Source organism: Aythya marila, assembly GCF_965140915.1.
Source record: "Aythya marila genome assembly, chromosome: 15".
Taxonomy (NCBI): Eukaryota; Metazoa; Chordata; class Aves; order Anseriformes; family Anatidae; genus Aythya; species Aythya marila.
This window is the reverse complement of record NC_139056.1, coordinates 12,605,713-12,624,697: the sequence shown is the minus strand read 5'-3', so window position 1 is coordinate 12,624,697 and position 18,985 is coordinate 12,605,713. Positions and strand designations below refer to the sequence as shown.

The following is an 18,985-nucleotide window of genomic DNA, read 5'->3' as shown; positions in this document are numbered from 1 at the left end:
GCCGTGCTGGGCAGTGTACATGGAGAGCCAGCAGCCTTGCTACGTGACTCAACACACTTCTGCCCTGCTCATTTTCCAGCTACAGAGCCTTGTTCCAGTCCTGTTACCTCCTAGTCTTAATGTGTACACTTTGAGGAAATGACAGCAGCACAGGCGTGTTCCCATGCACTCGTGGATCCTCACACTCCTGCTCTTTGCAGTTTGCACGAACTGTAAGATCCTTCTTCACCCACTTCATGCTTTGCTTATTGTGGAGATTAGAACAGCAGTAGCTGCTGTCTTGGTTTTCTTCTTGAAGCCCATGGATTATTTCCAGTTTTGGTCTTAAGCACCAACAGTGGAAGGGGCGTTTCTTCTGGGAACTAATCAGTCTGAAAGCCTGGGTCAGCACAGCACGTGAGCACGTTGTATGGTGCCTAAATGCCAGAGACGATTGCAATTATTTTATTGCAGAACATACCCAGTTATTCACCTTCAGTGCTTTCTTCTCTGGAGTTACAAGTTGTGGTTGCTTCCACATCTTATCCCTGCTATGAACGGGTTTGTCCATGCACTGCAGCTTTCCCCTCTTCCCACTCTTATTAATTTCTTATTAAGCTCATGAATTAGAGCACAATACTATTGCAAGTCCTAACTTGAACAGCGTTTGAAGCAAGGTTGCTGGAGTTCTCTCTTGTTTTTCTCCCTTCCATTTTTACTTAAATGTGCTTAGCCTACTAATGCTTGGAGAAGACTGGGAAGAGAATAAGTGAAAAAGCCAGCTGATAGGGGTTTTCACCAAGCTGTGAATAAAAACTAAGCTGCTGACATAGATCTCCTCTGTTCAGGGGTGGTCCAAGTAAATTGTAAGGAACAATTCTGTTTTCTCAGAGGCTTTGCAATTTATCTATTTGCTTTAATCAGTGCTAATGTCAAACGTGCTTTGATTCTGCTAAAAGCTTTTCAGCAAAACAAACTGAAAGCCCTAAGTTTTGGAGAAAGTCACAGTCTTCTTGTAAGGCAAGTTGTACCGTTTTCCTTTTGAGATTTATGCTGTTTTATAGAGCAGGCAGCGCTGCTGTGCAATACATGTGTCATGAATCCTACTGTGGTGACAGTAACACAGATAGGAAATACATGGCACATTATTTTGACAGACTGAGGTGATTTATATTTTCAATTTGTTTAAATGGCCGTAACGGCTATAGTGAGCTTAGCTTTGACAGATGTACATTCATATTTCAGTCCTATTCAAGACCCCATTAAAAGTCAAACTGATTTCTGTTTTAAAGCATTGATTTTTATCTATTCAATGTTTTCTTGCCTGCTTTCCAAATGCTGGACTTACAACCTCGAAGTCTTGCAACATCAACTTCACTTCCTCTTGGAAAATTACTAAAACAGCTCATTTTTTCCTTTGGAAACCTGATTTTCTGGGAAGAGTTGCTAAACTGGAATATTTTTAATTTTTATGGGAAGTCCACAAGAATCTTGAAAGATGATGAGTTACACTGTTTAAAACCCCAGTGATATATTCAGTAGCTGTGAAAGGGAACAGAGTAATTGTTTCATGGAGGTTATTTTAAGTAGAGTATCTTGCATAAGGAGAGAGATTTTTCAAGGCTTATTTGTATAGAGACAGTCACCAGACATCATTTATATATAGGAAGAAGTAATAAATGTCTGTATCAGTATTACCTCATGGGAACATCTCTTGAGATCCCACAAGTTCTGAATTTTCTTCAAGTCCATGCTCTGCAGGGCAAAGCTGGGACCTGGCCTTGTGGTAGAGACCACAAACCAATGAGCCGATGGAGACCCCAGGGCTCTGACACTGCCATTTTTGTTAAGTGGGGAAGAGACAAAGTCAGAGATCGTTTGAGTGTGCTTAATTGTTTCTCAGCTGCTGCATGGCAGCATGCAGAACCCTGGAAAAGGGGGAAGCTGTTACCATTATGTGTGGTGTTTATTTGAAGTACAGGTGCTCGATACGGTTGGCATAGGCTGCCTGGGGGTGTCCGAGCACAGAACCACCAATGCAGATGTGTGTAATTCCCGTGGATGTTCATAGCAATGTGAGATGTGATTGGTCTTAAGTTCTCCCAGCATACCTGATACCAAGCTTGTTTGAAAGTGTCAGGGTTTATTTATTTATTATTGTTACCAAAATGGCACGGTGTAGGTGTATACAGGTAGGTGTTCCTGGTGCTAGTTCAGGAAGGAATGTCTATAGAGGCCCAGATGACCTGCTTTATGCTCTTAAAACAATGTAGCATCCCAAGCTAATTCTACAGCCGTCTTATTGCTTTGTTGTTTATGTACGTTTCGGAAGACAGTAGATGAGACTATCACAGCTATATGGAGAAATGATGTTTATCTTCACGGTGCAGCACGACCTTATCGTTCATAAGTGACATTTTCTCTGCAGATAATGAGCACCTTTTTATTTAGGCCAGACAGAACTCAAATTCCCTGTAGCTGGCTTCTACAGCCCATCAGCACTTTACAAATTATGTTATTGTAATTGTTGCTGAGACTGGTTTCTGCTGCATTCTATTTGCTCTTTGGATAAAGCTCTTGTTTCTGAACAGCAGCGGGGAACTGAGAGCCAAGAGGTCGCTCTCGAGTCTTCGTGAACATCTGGGAGCTGCTGCACGGTACAAATGCAGCCACTCCTCAAACAAGAGTACATTTTATTTAACCTCTCTTTGACAAAGAGTGAATTGAGAGTAGTTCTGGCATCCATCAGCCTGTGATGGACAAACAGGCTGGTGATGCCCTGAGATCAGCCCTCCTGGCACGCAGGCAAAGGTGAAACCTCCTAGCTCTTTATCTGCTTGGTTAAGAAGAAAGAAAATGTAAGTGTGAACAGAAGGATAAAACCCCAAACTGTTCCCAGCCCTTATCCGCAAATATTTACAGAAGGGAGCTATCTGCCATGCCCCGTGTTGCTGTACCTGGTGCTGCTGTTTGATTTAATTCCACCTGCAGCGTTGGCTGCATGCACTAACCGCGTCCTGCGCAATGCCCCTCCGCCTGCGAGCGTGCACGCGGCTCTGAAGCACGGCGCTGAGCCGCAGAGCACCCAATTCAGTACGTCTTGTACCTTTGTGGTGGGAGCTAACAACTGAGATTATCTTGGCATTTGTTCTGAATTTGTTCCTTGCCTTGCCAAATGGAGATCTTTTATACTTTACAGCACGGCTTTGCTAGACAGACACTCAGGTGCGAGGAAACTCAAGGGTTTCTAATGGGACCATCAGGCTGCTTCACCTTTTGCCTTGTCAGTCTGCATTTGCTGGAGCGAGAAGTGATTGTGAGTTGCTGGATTGCTTTCCTGAAATGAGTTGCTGTTTGGTTTGCTCGGGGAAGATAAACACTCGCATCTCAAAAATACCATCCTGTCTGGCGTCTTTGTTGGCAGTCTCAGCAGAAGGGCCAAGGGCTGAACGGACCGTGGTTAGGATAAAATTGCAGTGCTCCCTCTGGAGTTAATCCTTTCAGATGAAAATTGAGAAACACTGATGGGGCAACACAAGGAAATATGCGCTTCTCTTCCTTTTGCTGTGTCTGTTTTATTGGATAAACCAGGGACTTCAGCCCCAGGTTGGGTAATCCTGCACTTTCCCTTCACAGCAACTGTCACACGAGTTTTTACAGTGTAAATTAAACCGATGGTTGGGAAGCCCAGCATCTGTATCATACCTGTGCTGTGCAAGGGTGGTTTGTTTAATCTTTTATTCCCCTTGTTGCAGGTGATTTTTTTGTAAATCTGTACAGAGGTGGCATGGGGCAGGCCTCCCGCACAGAGAAGGCTGGGAGCTGTTCCTCGGCTGCCGTGAGCAAGCACCGCGTGCTGGGCAGGATCTGCCCTGGAGGTGCAAGGAACGACTTCCCCGGAGTCACAAAGGGCTGTGCAGGTAGCCAAACACCTTGGAAAAAGAAACCAGAAGGTCTTCTGCTCCTTGGATTCTGTGAGAGCCCCCTTTGGGCTTTGAAAGAAGGATCACAGGATTAAGAGGAGTAATTAAAAAGGATAATTAAGTTGGCTGCTTTGATGGATGCTGGAAAGCTGAAGACTGGGAATGTTGTGGGCATTTGGACCAAATGTGGGGAGAGGGGAGGAGAGTGAGTGGACAGGATGCAACAAGAGCAATGGAAAAAACATTGCAGTTATTTAGAGAAACAGTTACTCAGTCTAATAAAATGGAGTTTATTAGAAATTTTCCCGCAAATGCTTTCCAGAAGCCAGATTCTCTCTGGGAATGACTCACATTCCTCCAGCTTTGTTGTTCAAGTATTTTCACTTCTCTTACGATGTGGATGGTTACTTAACTTTAACAGCTTTCATTCCACTCCTGTTTTGGATGACCCTTACCACAAGCCAGCTGCACGAACACTTCGAACACTTCCAGTGCTTTACTTTAATGAGTGCACTTAATGGTGTATGGGACCCATTATGAAGGAAAGACTAGAAATTAGTCTGAGGTGGCCCGCAGAAGCTTGAGTTTTCAGATAAGAATTTAATGATAACAAAAAAGCCTTCTTAGAGTTGAGGAGATCTTCAGGGCGTTCTCATTCCTGAATCACAAGCGGATTTTTCCCGTCTCCTCACGACTGAGCTACCAGCCTCAGCCTGCCTGCAGAAAGCGGCTCCATCACAGCACCCACCCTGAGCGCTGCTTCTGTAACCACAGCCAAATGAACTTCTGCACCCAAGCCAGCCCCGCAGCCGGCTATCGTGTTGTGCATGCTGTGGATGCTGTCTGGTACCTCTTTTTCTTCCTGTCTCTGCTTACCCTGAGCATAGCACAGCGCCTAGCTGCTGCTCTGACATAGTTGTGTGCATCTCCTCCCATCCTTTAGCCCTGTGGAAAGCTGGAGTCAGAAATGGATTTGTGCACTTCATACATTTGAACTTCATCATGTGTGCTTCTATCCCTCCCTCCCACTCCCCATCCTTTTCTGTTTCTTTATCTTTTAACCACATTTGTCCTACCTTGTTAGCCATCCCCTTTCCAAGAAATGATTAAGCAATAACAAGAAAAACAACCCAAAAACTGGATGTTTCCTTCAGATGCTTGCTTTGAATTTGCTGCCTATTTATAGATCATTCATTTAAGCCATGGTGGCAGTCAATTAGAAATGTAGGAAATCCTTTTTTCAAGAGTGTGCCAAGAGAGGATCCTTTTAGTTGGTTTCCTTTTTTTCTCCCAATGATTTTTGCTGAAGCTTTTATACTGTGCTTAAATCCCGTTGGGATTTGTTTACTTTGAATATATTTTCGAATAACAGTGGAAAGGTTTTGCTCCTATTCATGGAGGTTTAGGGGAGCATGACCAATGGTGTGCAAGCATGCCTGATTTTATCTGAGGGGGGTAAAAATGCATTTCACACAAATTTTCCTTCTAGTTTTCATCTTGGAGGGATTTTTTTTTATTTTTATTTTTTTACTTTTTCAGTGGAAGGACTGTCTCTTGGTAGAAGTACTGTTAACCCTCCTTTTTTCCCCCCCCAACAGTCACACGACCTTAGGCAAATTCTGCCACTAAGTCCTCTCCTGCTTGTAGAACAACAATGATGCAGTACAATATTATAATTGTAAATTGCCATCGCTTCTGGAGCCTTGCAGAGGACGCGTGCTCCTTGTGCTTTGCTTTGTCCTTCTGTTGAGCAGGGTTGGTGCTAATCATCTTCGGTGTCTTCTGGAGAAGTGTGTTAAGTTTGTGCTGGCGTAGCCCAAACAGCGAGGCAGGAGTTGTGGGTGAGGCACAAGCACATCGCAGGTGAGATGTTGCATGACACCTACATTAATAAGCTCGGATGGGCTTTTGCTGAGTCCATGAGCCATGCTGAGGTGTGGACTGTTACCAGGATTTTTGAAGTGAAGCTTGTCTGCAAGGAGACTGGAAACCACTGATTCATGCAGTACCTGGAGATGCGAGCAGTGATGTTCTTCTGCTAGCGTAGGGGCTTGTTGTTGTGGGTAGGTATTTGTTGGGAATTGAGAGTTTTTTTTTTTAATGCTGTGTATTGCTGGTAATCACTAAGGTTGTTTTTGCTTTTCCAAAATGAATTTAGAAAGCAAATACTGTTTTCAATTGAGTCTCTGAAGGGTGCTGGATTTGTCAGAGCCTCTGTAAAATGGTTTTAGCAGCCAGTACCAGTGCAAGCTTTTAAAACTTTTTTGATTTTAATTTTTTAGTATTTTTTACTCCCCTCAGTGCTCTGTATTTTGGTGCCATGGTAGCCTGGCAGGACAACCAGGAGAAGGCAGTTTCTTCTGGTGGGCTGACCCAGAGAGCAGGTATAAAATTCCAAGAGAAATTCCTGCTTGGCCTCCAAGTGTGAGCATCCCTTCTGCCTTGCAAAGGAGAATCTCTCAAGTAAAGTTACCTTGCTCCCAGTGCTGTACAGACAACCCATGAAAATCAACATGCAGGACAAAAGCAGGGAATTATGCTATTCATTTTTTAATCTCACCTCCTGTGATACAACTCGATTCTTACTCTGTGCCCTCCTAGGTCAGTCGCATTTAGAGCAGCCGTCAGAGCAGATCAGCTGTGCTAAGCACACCGTGACATTTGGAAAACCCTGTCTGGAACAGGAATTGAGCAGTGCGCTTCTGCTAATTACAAGTGCTACCTTTAAAGTGTAATGTCTACCTTATTAAGCAAGACCCAGCTACACGCCCAGACTAGAGACTGGAAATACTCCGGCAGCAGAAGAGACAGGTCCTAAACAAACACAGCAAAGGTAATACAAGCATTGCTTCGTCAGAGCAAACATTGCACAACCCTGTCTGGAGGGTGAATGTTGTTTCCTAGCAACTTTCAAGAGTGTTTCAAATTTGTGTGAGACCCTCTGAGATTTAGGTACTTTACCCACGATTCTGCTGGATGCCAAAAATATGCTGGCTGTAATTTCACAAGCCTTTCTTTCAAGGGCAGCACTGCCTTAAACCTTTCCCTGACCTTCATTTGAGCTAGCACAACCTGTGCAGGAGTACAGAGAACCAGGATGACATCAAACTAAATTAAAATTAACCCAGAAGAAAAAAAAGTTTTTAATGTGGATCTTCGCTTCCTTGGTGATGGTTGCTGGCTGGGAATCTCACAGTGGTTGTGTTGGGAAGCCAGCTGCATGTCTGAGGGGTGCTGCTGGGAGTGTGTTGCATGGATTAGCAGTGAGAAGTGGTTGGGAACAGGCCCATAGCACATAGACATCTTTTTGGGACTGCCACTGTGCATTGCCAGCTGCCAAACAGCCTTGGGCAGCTCAGAGGAAGGTGCTGCCATTCAGTCCTTAGGGGTGCTGTGGTCAGTACGAGTTGTTCAGCAGCCTTGTTTTAATAGTTCTAAAGATTTATCACAGCTAAAGTGGCTGTGATATTAGGAGACTATAAAACAACTGTGCTGCTTTTTAGTTTCGGGTGCTCTGTTTCATCCAGCTACAGACCTTTGGGTCTAATCCGTGCACAAAACCCTCTTATAACTCATAAGCAGGTATTAATGTTTCTCTTAAATGATAGTGGCCACCCACATCTTCAGCAGCATTGCCACCTCTGGGTATCGGGCTGTAGAGACCTCTCCTTCTTGGCAAGCAAGAGGATTGTCCAGGTATTCACTTGTCAGCCCCCTGAAAAGAGAATGCTGTGTTGTGTTGATGGACTGACAATATGTCTTTATACACTGAAATTAAAAGTGACACAATCACATAAATCATTGGAACAATACTGTATGCAAACACAGTGCCTGGATTCAGAGTAGTCAGGAGATGACAGTGGATTGGGGTGAATACCCTTATTCTTGACTTTGAGAAGTGCACTGACAATGAATCATTCTTAGTGATGAGATACAGCAGTGCTGACTCATCGGGCTGAAATTAGAAGGGCTTTTTTAGGTGGAGATATGTAATTCCACCATTTTTTCTGATGAATGGATAAGAGTGAACATTTTTGTTGGCTAATTTACGGACTTCATCTACTAAATGTCATTTATTTTCCCCTAGCTGTCAAACCTAGCTGGAGGCAACTGACAGAGGGAGGGAGAACCTAGATCCAGGGAGGAGGCACTGGAAAACATGTACCATGTAGGATGACTGGCAGATTTCACAATTTGGTAGGGATGTTGGCAGTCATTTTGCTACCACTTCTAGTTTTTGAGATTCTCTTTTGATTTGGCGTGTGCTAATGTTTGCTTTCATTAGGACAGGGGTTTTGAAGCCTGAAATCATTCTGCTGGTAATCTAAAGAAGGACAAAAAAAAAGCTGTCATTGGAACTTTGCAAGAAAATTACAACCAAATGCACAAACAACTGTTACCCCCTTTCCCAGCCACCTTTGTCATTACATCTGATAGCAAGGGATTACATCCCTGTTAGCTCCCGCGTTTTCTTCCTGTAGTCTCTACCTCTGCTTCCCAGTTCAGGAAGGGCTGATGCAACCTGAAAACATTGTGCTCACTGGATCCTGGAATGACTTACAGATCACTGAAACAGTGATGATGAGACTGAATCCCAGAGACCCTACATGCATTTCAGAACCTGGTGCTGGGATCCCTCCATTTCAACTTTAGAGATTTGATTACCACACAGTAAAATTAATTCTGTTCAGTGTTCTCCAAAGGGTTTGCATTCGTTTTCATCCCTGCGGAATGACCTGATGCTCACCTAATGCTTTTCTGTTGCACTAATAGATGAATAATCTGGTTTACTTCTGGCAAGGGATTTATGGTCATCCCTGAACAAAGAGATTTTATGCCAGTTTATCTTTCAACTCTTGGGTTAAAAACGTTGCTGGGGGAGCAGCAAAAGAGAAGGGACTCCCTGCGAAGATTGCGTACTCAGCTGCTTCTCTGAGGTAGGAATATTTGTGATCCTACAAGGAGAATATTAGTGGCAGAGGCTTCTCTGATGGGTGTTCCAGTGATGTGGAATGATTCCTTCGGAGAGTCCATCAGCATCTGGGAGTCACCGGTGTGTGTCCAGGAGATGCTCTGCTGGCTGACTGCGGAGTGCTGGAAGCAATCGGCTTGGCAGAGTTTCATCAGTCAGGCTGCCCTTTGCTGTTGAGGAAGCAGCTGCATGCTCGCATTTTTGTTTGGCAGCGTGTTCTCTCCCTAGGGGCTGCAGCACCATTTGATTAGGATGGAGGAAAGCAGACCTATCGCAAATATGTATTATATTCCTGCAGAGCTTTGTTAATCTTTTGGTCTCTGTGTTCTGCCTTAGGAAGGTGCTGAGTGAAAACGCCAAGGAAAGCCAGGAGGAAAGGAGGTGCTCAGCTGTTGCACCTGAGTCTTGCCTCAACCTCTGTTGCAGTTCAGACTAAAATCAACAAATGCATGCTGCCATTTAGAGATGTTTGCAAACCTGACACTTCTTGACACACGAAAAATCTAGTAACACCTGAGCTCCTTATTTTCCTCCCTACCTGCACCTACCTGCTTTCCTGTAAGTGTTTCTGTCTGGCATAGGATGCTCTGACCTCCAGGGACTCTTCTTTTCCTGAACATAATGTCATTTTGCCATTCCCCCAGCTTGCTTTGGTACTGTGCTCCTTAACCAGCGGTGTCTGCCTGGGAGATTATGTGAACAGTGTTGATGGAGTAGATTTTGAGAAGTTCCGGATGTTTCTCCAAGTTCTGTATTTTATTGCAGCTGTGAAGGTCACCTTTGCTTTGAGGATCAGGGAGATTTGGGTACCGCCACCTCTGGACGTGGAGGTGCTGAGTTGTGCACTTAATGTGGTGCTTAATCCTTTTACTGCCTGAGTGGTGTGGACCATCCTGTGCGTTCTGTGTCAGTGATAGCCTTGAACTCAGAGATTACCTTCTGGCCAAAAATGCTGGATGGTTTTACGGAGTGAATATCATCTTTGCATTAAGGGGGTGAGTGGGAAAGGAGTTTTGGAGAGTTTAGCAATTTGCCCCAGGCGTCCCAGCAATCGTTCGTCAGAGTGAGAACAAAAGCCAGGGCTCTGCTGCAGAACTATGCAGCTTGCTTTGAGGTAGGTGGAGTGACTTGCCAGGAATAAAAATGTGGGTATTTTTTTGCTTGGTATTATATCTTGCATCAATTGTTTCGCAGTGGCTTTGTTTGCACCCCTTTCTCATAGCTCAACCAGTGAGAATTTGGTGTGATTTCATTATAATAAACCTCCTGTCGAGAATTCCTGATGTTACTGAGTGACTGTCCCTCTGAAAACAAAACAGAAGGAGAGGGATTGGTCTGTCCTTGGGACTTTAGAGCAAGAGAAAGATCTGGTTATTATCTCTTTGTCCAGTAAATCTTGATAGTGTGTTTGACAGGAGCTCATATCTTGCAGATGTTTTCCCTATATCTTCAGTAATTATAACTATGACTTCAGCATTTTTTCAATTTGCAGTATCATTTTTTGGTTAGCACCCTGGAGTCTTTGCTTTATTCATGCTTCGTGTTGTTCACCGGCTGCTTTTTGTCTCTCGCTTGGGGGCGGCATTTCACTGCCGCACATCCAATCCAGTAGGAGACTGGTTCTCGACAGGCAGCAGCTCTTGCTTTTGTGATGGAAATCACCCTTCACCGCCCAGCACGGAGCCTTCGGTCCCTGGGTGTTGCAGTTTGCGATCCGATGCCCAGGAGCACAAGTCCTTGGAGGTACGGGGACATCTTCTCACAGCCAGTCCAATTTCGTGTGTTTTATGTCCTTGCTTGGGGTAAATTAAGAACAACTAAATCACATCGAAAACCATATAAGCAGTGGCCTGAGACACATACTGGTTGTGCTCTAAGCCTATCCATATGAGATAAATTATATCAGTAAGTAGCGGTCTCTGTTTTGCCTTTGCAACTTTTCTAAAACTCAGTGTCACTTCACTGTATACTGAATTTATGAAAAGCTTTCAGAAGTCATTGGGGAATTTTCCCCTCCACCTTTGCACTGACAGCTGCCACCTACCTCCGGTCCAGCCCCTGTAAAATAACAGGGTGGCTGCGAGGCTTCTGAGCCAATACCAACGTTCATTTGTAGCTGTTCTTTCCCACTTTATACAGGCTGTGCATTTGATTTTAAAACCAGGAGAACTTTCTTGAGAACAGCTGGATTGAATCCCTAAAGCAGCAAGGCATTATTTAGCAGTGTCTGATCCCAGACTGTCCTACTGATTGTGATCTCAAATGATGCAATTTTGCGAAAGATCAGTAAATTCTCCTACGAAGCATCAAAACAGCGTTTTAAATTAGGAATGACCATTTAACCCAGTGTAATTTTGGAGCTGCTAAAACAATGCTGTACGGCTACCAATCTGCAGTAACGGTGCGCTAATGGGTTGAAGGCGGAAGGTATTGGCTCCCGTGATATAAACGAACAGATAGCTTTAAAGTGAAAACAGGCACATGCACGCCTTAACTGTTGGAAGTTGAATCCCATGGGTAAGATTTCAGATTGAACACTAATGAAAATTTCATTTCAGCTCTCACAATGTTTTAATATGCAGGTTCGCAGTATGCAAATAAACTGAAGTCTGACTGCAAGTGGCTGAGTTACTTCTGTCACAGTCTGCCACCCCCATGAGTAAGCTGTCTGTGGCTTTTTTTTTCTGAAATCAAAGTTTTCCTCCCGTTTTCACTACAAGCCAGAATCTTGTTACATATCTGTGTGTGTCTCTAGCGAGAGAATTAGTGATTCCCACCATTTCTTCAAAGCGTTTTCATGACATCCCTCTATTGTTCCATGTAATTCATAAGTGCAGTGCACAGAGCTATATGTTTTTAATTTATGATTGAATTCTGAGAGTTACCATCACTGCTTTCCTTATCAGAGTCGTCCTGGGAGTGCAGCCATGTTTTGGGATTTCCTTCTGCGTTTCAGCTGCAGCTTTGATGTACATTATTCTACCTGCTTCTCCTGAATCTAATGGAAAGAGGTGGTGATGTGCTATTTTTTTCCCCCTCCTTCTCCAGCTTACACCTTCAGATAAGATTTGCTGGCTTGGACCATGTTGTAGGTCACCTCACACTAGCCGCACACTAAGGCCATCTAGCTTGAGCAGAGGAGCTTCATCTTATATCTTCTTTGTAGGTGATTAGGTTCATAAGGTATTGTGAAATTACCCAGGGAACGGGGGGTAGCCAGCACGAGGAAACTGAAGCGATTATCGGGCATGTTAGGACGCACAAGGCTCCATATTTCTGTGATTGGAAGCAGGTACAGCCTCGTGCATTTAAATTGTGTGCTAACTTTGTTGAAGAGGAGAGGCAAGAATTTATCTGAGGAGGTAATTAATTTGAAATAGCTATTAATTAACATTATACCTAAATTTGCCAGTCATCGCACTTGACTTGAATTTGCAGACAACTGTTGCATATCAAATACTGCTACGGGTAGCTTGGGCTTTGGCAGGCTGTAGGAATGCCGTGCTTTGCAGCTGTGCTACGGCTCTGCCAGGCTGACCCTCCTCCTCTCCCCCCCGTGCCTGCCCTCCCAGCACGTGCCTTCCCTTCTGGGGACCCGCACTTTGGATTTATGGCTGTGCGAGCACGGCCCAGGAATAGGCGGCTGTGTGTGTTCACAGGCATTCCACCCTCGTGGGAAAGAATAAAAATGACTGGTTTGAATCTGAGGCAGTGAAAGTGCTGCGTGCTTCTCTCCCTTGCAAAGTACCTGCATTGTCTTGGGGTGGCTGTTAAGATAATCATGGTTTCTGATGAAAGCAGAAGACTCAAATGATGTTTCGCAATGAAGGTTGTTTTGATTTATTCCCTGTATGCAGCACACATAATTTTGCTTCCATAACGCTTTGAAGCAAGCTTTAATTTTGTGTCTCTGGTTGTTGCTGCTCCTGTGCTGTGCCATACCTATGAGCTATTTAATGTGCAGCGTAGAGGAGTACATTAATGCAGGTCCACAAAGAGAGCGCTTCGATTTGCTAATTGCTTGTAGAGCGGCGGGTATTGTTGCGGAGAGAACGACCACTCATTAGAGACTGAGCAGCTCGTTTTTTCTGACAAGTGAGTCCCATCCGAGCTGCTTGCCTGTCGGCCAGGGCAGCTGGCTCACGTTCAGCCCCTGGACTGGGATGTGGGGCTGCTGATGCTGCTACCACCTGCGTTGGGATCACCGGTTTGCCTTGGTTTCATCCCCAAGACCCTCTCTGAGCAGCCTCCCTCAGCATTGTCAGAGCTGGAAGAGCACAGCTCCCGACCCCTGTGCTTCCCTCCTGCACACCTGCTGTTTTCCTGTGTTTGTATTCACATTAGAAGTGTGAGATACAGTGGAAATAGCTACAATTGGAAGGTATAGGGGATTAATTATTGATGAAGGGAAGCAAGCTAAGCAATTCAGAAATGTCTCCTTGGGAGCTGAATCAGTTCCTCTCCTTGGAAACTGTTCCTGCTCCTTCCAGCCCCAGCTGCTGTATCCTGGCAAGGCAGGAGCACAGGTTATCTTTCCTTCCCTGCCGCTCTCTTTTGAGGATGACAGCAGCACTGACAGTAGATTAGACAGTGTTGTCATGTAAGATGAATGTTTTGAATTGACAAACCCTGTTTTTTTGGAGGCTTAAAGTAATTGACTGAATACTTCAGAGGATTTTTTTTTCCCTGCTTATGCTACTTATTTGATTTTCTTTACCTGTTTGTGCTGCCTTCTGTGGGCAAATCGTCCTTTACATGTATTTGTCTATCTGATTCTTAAACTCGGTATCTGTTTGCTTATCAGATTTCTTAATGCTTGAGCTCAGTGATCCGTGGGAATTTAACACGTGTATTAAGTAACATGAAATTCCTTGGAGCTTTAAGATGACTTCCATGCATATCCTGAAAATGCAGCACAAGATTTTTGTACTGAGAGACTCCTGAGACACCAAGGTGAACGTGTTCAAGCTAAAAGCAGGTAAAACAGAGTGGAGCCACATGTCCATAGGCCATTGCATTTGCCAGCACACAGCTCAGAGACGGGCCTGGCAAACTGCTCCAGCATCTGCCGCAGAGGACGCTCCCCACCTGCCCGGGAGTGAAGGACCCTTGTGTGCCCACCCTGGCTCCGTCCTTGCCCACCTGCAGCGCCTCAAGCTCACTGCTCATGCGTTCGCTGGCTGCGAGTGGGCAGAGAGGATTGAACCAAGAAATCCACCAGTTCATTCCTGGAAAGATAAATGATAAGAAGCAATATAGCAATATTTCTTTCAGGTCCTTCCAAGGCTGCCCAGCGGTGCTGGGGCTCAGCGCACCGTCCTGCGCCGTGCCAGAGCCCTCTGCAGCTCCGTCCTTAAAGTGCCGCGGTGGCTGGCAGCTCCTCCGAGGCACTCTGATTAAGTGAGGTGTGGGGAGAAGTTCAGAGCCTAATTTCTTCTTCATAATTAAAAATGCGTGCATCTGTCATGCTGCTGGTGATTAGGTTGTATTTTCTTGTGGCCTAGTAGGAATATGGCAGTGAATCACTTCGCAAGCAGCTGTCCTCTAACAGCTGAGTTAGGTTCAATATTTGATTTAAGCTAATAAAAAGTCCGGGGTAGGGCTAATGTTTACAAACTGGATGTGATAAAGCATTCAGATCATCTGTTTCACAGGCAGGCGAGAGCAGGCGCAGGGGACCCCAGTGCTTCCAGCCCCGGGGCGCGAGCTGCCGTGCTGGCGGGGTTCCTGTGTGAGCGCCTCGGCCGGGCTCAGCTGTGCTGGAGGAGCCTCCTCCTCTGCAGCTGTGGGTCACACTGTAATGGCTCACAAGGCATTAAATATGTCCCTTTTGCTCTTCTGTGAGCGTTGTAGTCAAACCATACATTTAAGAATCTTTTAATCTTCATAAATCATTTCTTCTAGCAATCTAGTAAGCTTAGTTGCTGTTCTCTGAATTCCCACTAGTTCAGCTACTTTTCCCTTTGAGATGAGCTGCCTAGAAATAAATGCAATGAAGAAAACCTACTCTGTGATTTAATTCTTATCTGATTGCTTCTCCAAATCATATTGATCTGCCATTAGCAAGCTGCAGTTTTGGACTTGCTGTCCAGGTTTGCCTCTAGGTCTCTGTTGGCGTAACAGCTTGACAGGTTTGTATTTGGTTATTTTACCCGAGACATACTATATTTAAGTTAAATTATGGGCTATTTCCTGCTCGCATTTCTCATTTCTCTCATCCCTTTGTATTATTTCTTTCCTGTCCAAAAGATTTTGCAGCCTCTTCCTGAAGTAAAATATACGAGGCCTTTTTCTGTCCTTTTTTTTCCCTGGGTTTTATCAACACCTTGTACTTTCAGACATTCTTACGCTATCTAGTTAAATGGGTTCCTAGGGTGCTATTGTCTTGATATTTTAAAGAAAAATATTTCCTCTGTGAAGGTGATCCAAGCTCTGAACAGGTTGCTCAGAGATACTTTGGAATTTGCTTCCTTGGAGAAAGGCAGAACTGAGCTGATCGAGAGCCCTGAGCATCCTGGTAGAGCTGACCCTGCTCCAAGCAGGGGATCAACCTGGCCTCTTCCAGCCTAAATTACACCTTGATTCTGTAGAACTCTGTGCTCTCTAACAGGAGATTGAATAGAGAATTAACCCTCAAATTTAGGAGTGGTAGGCAAGTAAGTAATTCTTCGCAGCTCTTTGCATCTTCTTCAGAACAGTTCCCATTTAATGGTCATATACATCTTCATACAGATAAGGCTAATAAAAGTACAGAGAAGTCAAGATTTTTTTAAAGATCGAAAATATTCTGTCAGTCTTGGGGTGTTCTGCAAAGGCTACGCCAGCATCTCCTGTAAATAACATCTCTGAGGGGATGTTTTCTAATTCTAACGCTGGTGTAATTCTACCTGATTAAATATTAGCAGGAAAAAAGTCTGTCCCAGCTGCCTGCAAATTTCTAGTTACCTGATGTTTCAGCATCAAACTTGGTGATAATTTGAGTTTTTCTTCTTACTTGCTTGTACATGCACTCGGCGTTTGGTTGGGACTGGCATCTCCTGCGGTGTTTAATGAGTGTGTCTCATTTCCTTGTGCCAGGTCCCAGACTTGTATTAAAACCTTTTTCATCTTATTTGAGTGTCTGTTCCTTAAATATTGTCACATCATCCCAGGCCCTACACAGCAAGAATCCGTAACTTTTTCTGTTTGCACTGAGCTCTGGGGACAGGGAGGTTTTGAACTGTTTTGTTGTTTGTTTGCAAAATTAAACTTACGCTGTGCTGAACCCGAAGACTGTAATTTTTTGTTTGCTTGCATTTCAGTGCCGTTGGCCTCCAAAGCTTAATGTTTTCCTTTTCATTGTAATAAACTGCTTGCTGTTTGCTTCTGGTTTGGAAGTAGTACTCAAAAGACCCATTTCATGTGTGGAGAGAGATTGTTAGAGGGGCTCTGAAGGGTTTTAATGAATATCTGCTTGAAATGATGTGAATTAGTTTGCAGGAAGCTTTTTTTTTTTTTTTTTCTTATTGTGTTTGTTTACATTGTTTAAATTAGTTTCTCTGTCATTAGTTGTGTCTATTTTCTGGGCTTTCTGCTAACTAGAGAAAGGCTGATTGCAGGCTAGCAAAGTGATGTGAAATAGAAGAAGGGAAGAAATTGCACTCAAGTAGTAAATGTGCCTGCTCTTAACCATCTCCAAAATACTCGTTTTTTTTTTTTTTTTTTTTAATTCTTTCTCATAAAGAAAACTTGGTGAAGGCTCTTCTTCTGAGTCAGGTTCCCAGTTCTCCAGGAATTCTGAAAGGGTAAAGTAAGGTATTTCCACTCTGGTTTGAGTTTCTTTGAATTTCAAACTTTCTCTTCAAACAAACAAACAAAAAACGACCACTTTGCATTAAGTCTTTCTCACAGGCATTCAGTAGGGTTGTGTTGCAGAGAGGCTTTTCTTGGTATTCTACCACAATTGTAGAGACTGGTAAAATCAGCCACATGCCCTGAAATTTCAACAAGACATTTTTTTTTTAAGTGCCCTTCAAGCTCCCTCTCCTTTCAGGAGTTTTGGGCAAGCATCTTCTTTCTCTAAAGTTAAGCATAGGAGAAAGAATTAGATGGGTTTTAGACCATTCTCCATGACTTCAAAAGAAACAGAGAGGAAGCACAGTTCTCTGACTGGACCATCAGACTGAAATTTGGGATTTCTGCCCCAGTGGCTCTCCTCTTTACAGTAAACCTGTTCGTTCTTGTGTGTGTAGACCGCAGGCTCTTTGGGACAGGATTGTCTCATGTAATGGGATGCTCATAGGGCATAACAAGACCCAGCACTTAAAATTCCTTTTCAGTGCAGAGAAAATCATGTTGTGGCTTTTATGGTTTGGGGGTGGGTGGAAAGCAATGTAGTCATATTAAAATTCTGAAATATGTCCCAGACTTAATTTTCTATTTATTGACTTTTTTTTTTTTTTGTCTTGAAGGCTCAGCTGTCTCAAGTTCTGGAAGAAGTGGGGAATCACAAACAAAGAGCAGAGATGGTAAGTGTTCATTTCTTTTTAAACGTTTTACAGTAACATATGCAAAGTTCAGTGCCTTTGAACAGTGGATCAGTTCCAAATACTTAGCTCTGAACAGCAAATAAACATTTTAAAAGTTTGTATCACTGTTGCTAGTCTTGGCACTGTTTGTATCTGCGGTTATCTGGAGCAAGCATTGGATGAGATCTAGTGATCTGCCATCCTCTTTTTTTGGCAGTTTGCTTTTTTTTTTTTTTTTTTTTTGTTACCAGTTCTCGATCAGAAGGAAGCATTTAATTTCATCCTGAATTAACTGCTTACTTTGGGGGCCTTTGATTCAGTCTCAAGTGTGCAAAGGACAAGCAGATGAGATGCGACAATTACTACAAACTAGTATTTTATAATGCCTGTTAATTTTCTGCTGGTTTTGTCTTTTTTATTGGCAGTTCCCTCAAGGACCAAAAGTAATAGAAGCCACAAAACCAGGCAGTAGGGAGGTTTATATGTTGTTTCATGACTTGTATATGATTCTTCATATTCAGCATTAAACTGAGGTGTCAGCATTAAACTGTTTTGTGAACCAATGTTTTTGCTGATGGGTGAGTTGCAGGATTCCTGCAACTTTTCCAGTCACAAGAAAAATGTGAGCAGTATCCAAGATGCAGACACTCATTCTCTAAATATATTTTACATTGGGTTAATTTTGTTACTAATTAAAAGATGGGCTAGTAAGTAGGTACTAAACAGATTTTTGCTCTGAAAACCAAATGCTCAACAACAGTGCTAATGCTAGACTTTAGTCGTCTGCTTAACTCTGCTAAGGCGTTGAAGGTCAGAACTGGCGTGCCCTTGCTGTTCTATTAATAGGGTGCCATACATCTGATAGTTTCTTTTTTTACTTTGTCTGTGGTCCCCCATGTTGTTTCAACAGCAGATTTGCATTAATGAGAGCGTTAATTGACTCTGGGTCTGGGGTGGTCTTGCATTGTGGGCAAATGTTTTTGTATGCTCAGTTACTTTCTGTGGTGATGTGTGATATGTCCAAAGAAAACAGAATTAATCCTATTTACTGTCTGATCTCGTTACATACTGCCTTGTTACAATTTTAAATGCTATACAATCAACTTTGTATTGTGCTCTCTGGACATATCAGAGGATAAATTTGCTGTTATGTTTTTAATGTTCTGATGCTCATTTTTTAAAGCATTTCAAAGTTTTTCTTTTTGGCTCATTAAGCCTGGGGTTTGAGTTACTTGTTTGCCTTCAAAAGCTTGTCGTATTAAACAAGCTAGCAGAGAGCTGGAGAAACTGGGACTTGCAGTGTTAAAGCATTAATTGGTGTTGTGCATCATCCATCAGCAGAGGATAAAGAAGCAGTCAGTGTTTGGTGCCTATTCCCAAGGGTTACTTGGTGGAAAACTGCAGGTCTTATGATCTTCGTTGTAAGGGTTACATCAATCTCACATGAACAGGCTGTGTTCTGTAGTGCTCTAGACTATGGTTTGCAGATTTTGAGGTGTGGGCTTTATTCAGCATTTTGAATTTTGTTCAGTAAATACAAGAAAATTGCTTCAAACAGAGGGAGATTGCTTTTCCTCTTTTTCCCTTTAGAGGAAAAAAATGAC

At 43.5% G+C, this 18,985-nt stretch overlaps 1 protein-coding gene across 3 annotated transcripts in view; it reads left to right on the top strand.

Moving 5' to 3' along the window:
* Positions 1 to 18,985, top strand: part of MAD1L1 (mitotic arrest deficient 1 like 1) — a 348,897-nt gene that overhangs the window by 153,611 nt on the left and 176,301 nt on the right. For all 3 annotated transcript variants that reach the window (XM_082772513.1, XM_082772514.1, XM_082772515.1), the window contains exon 13: positions 17,325 to 17,381. In XM_082772513.1, coding sequence (XP_082628639.1) covers positions 17,325 to 17,381 — 57 coding nt within the window. The remainder of the gene's footprint in view (positions 1 to 17,324; positions 17,382 to 18,985) is intronic.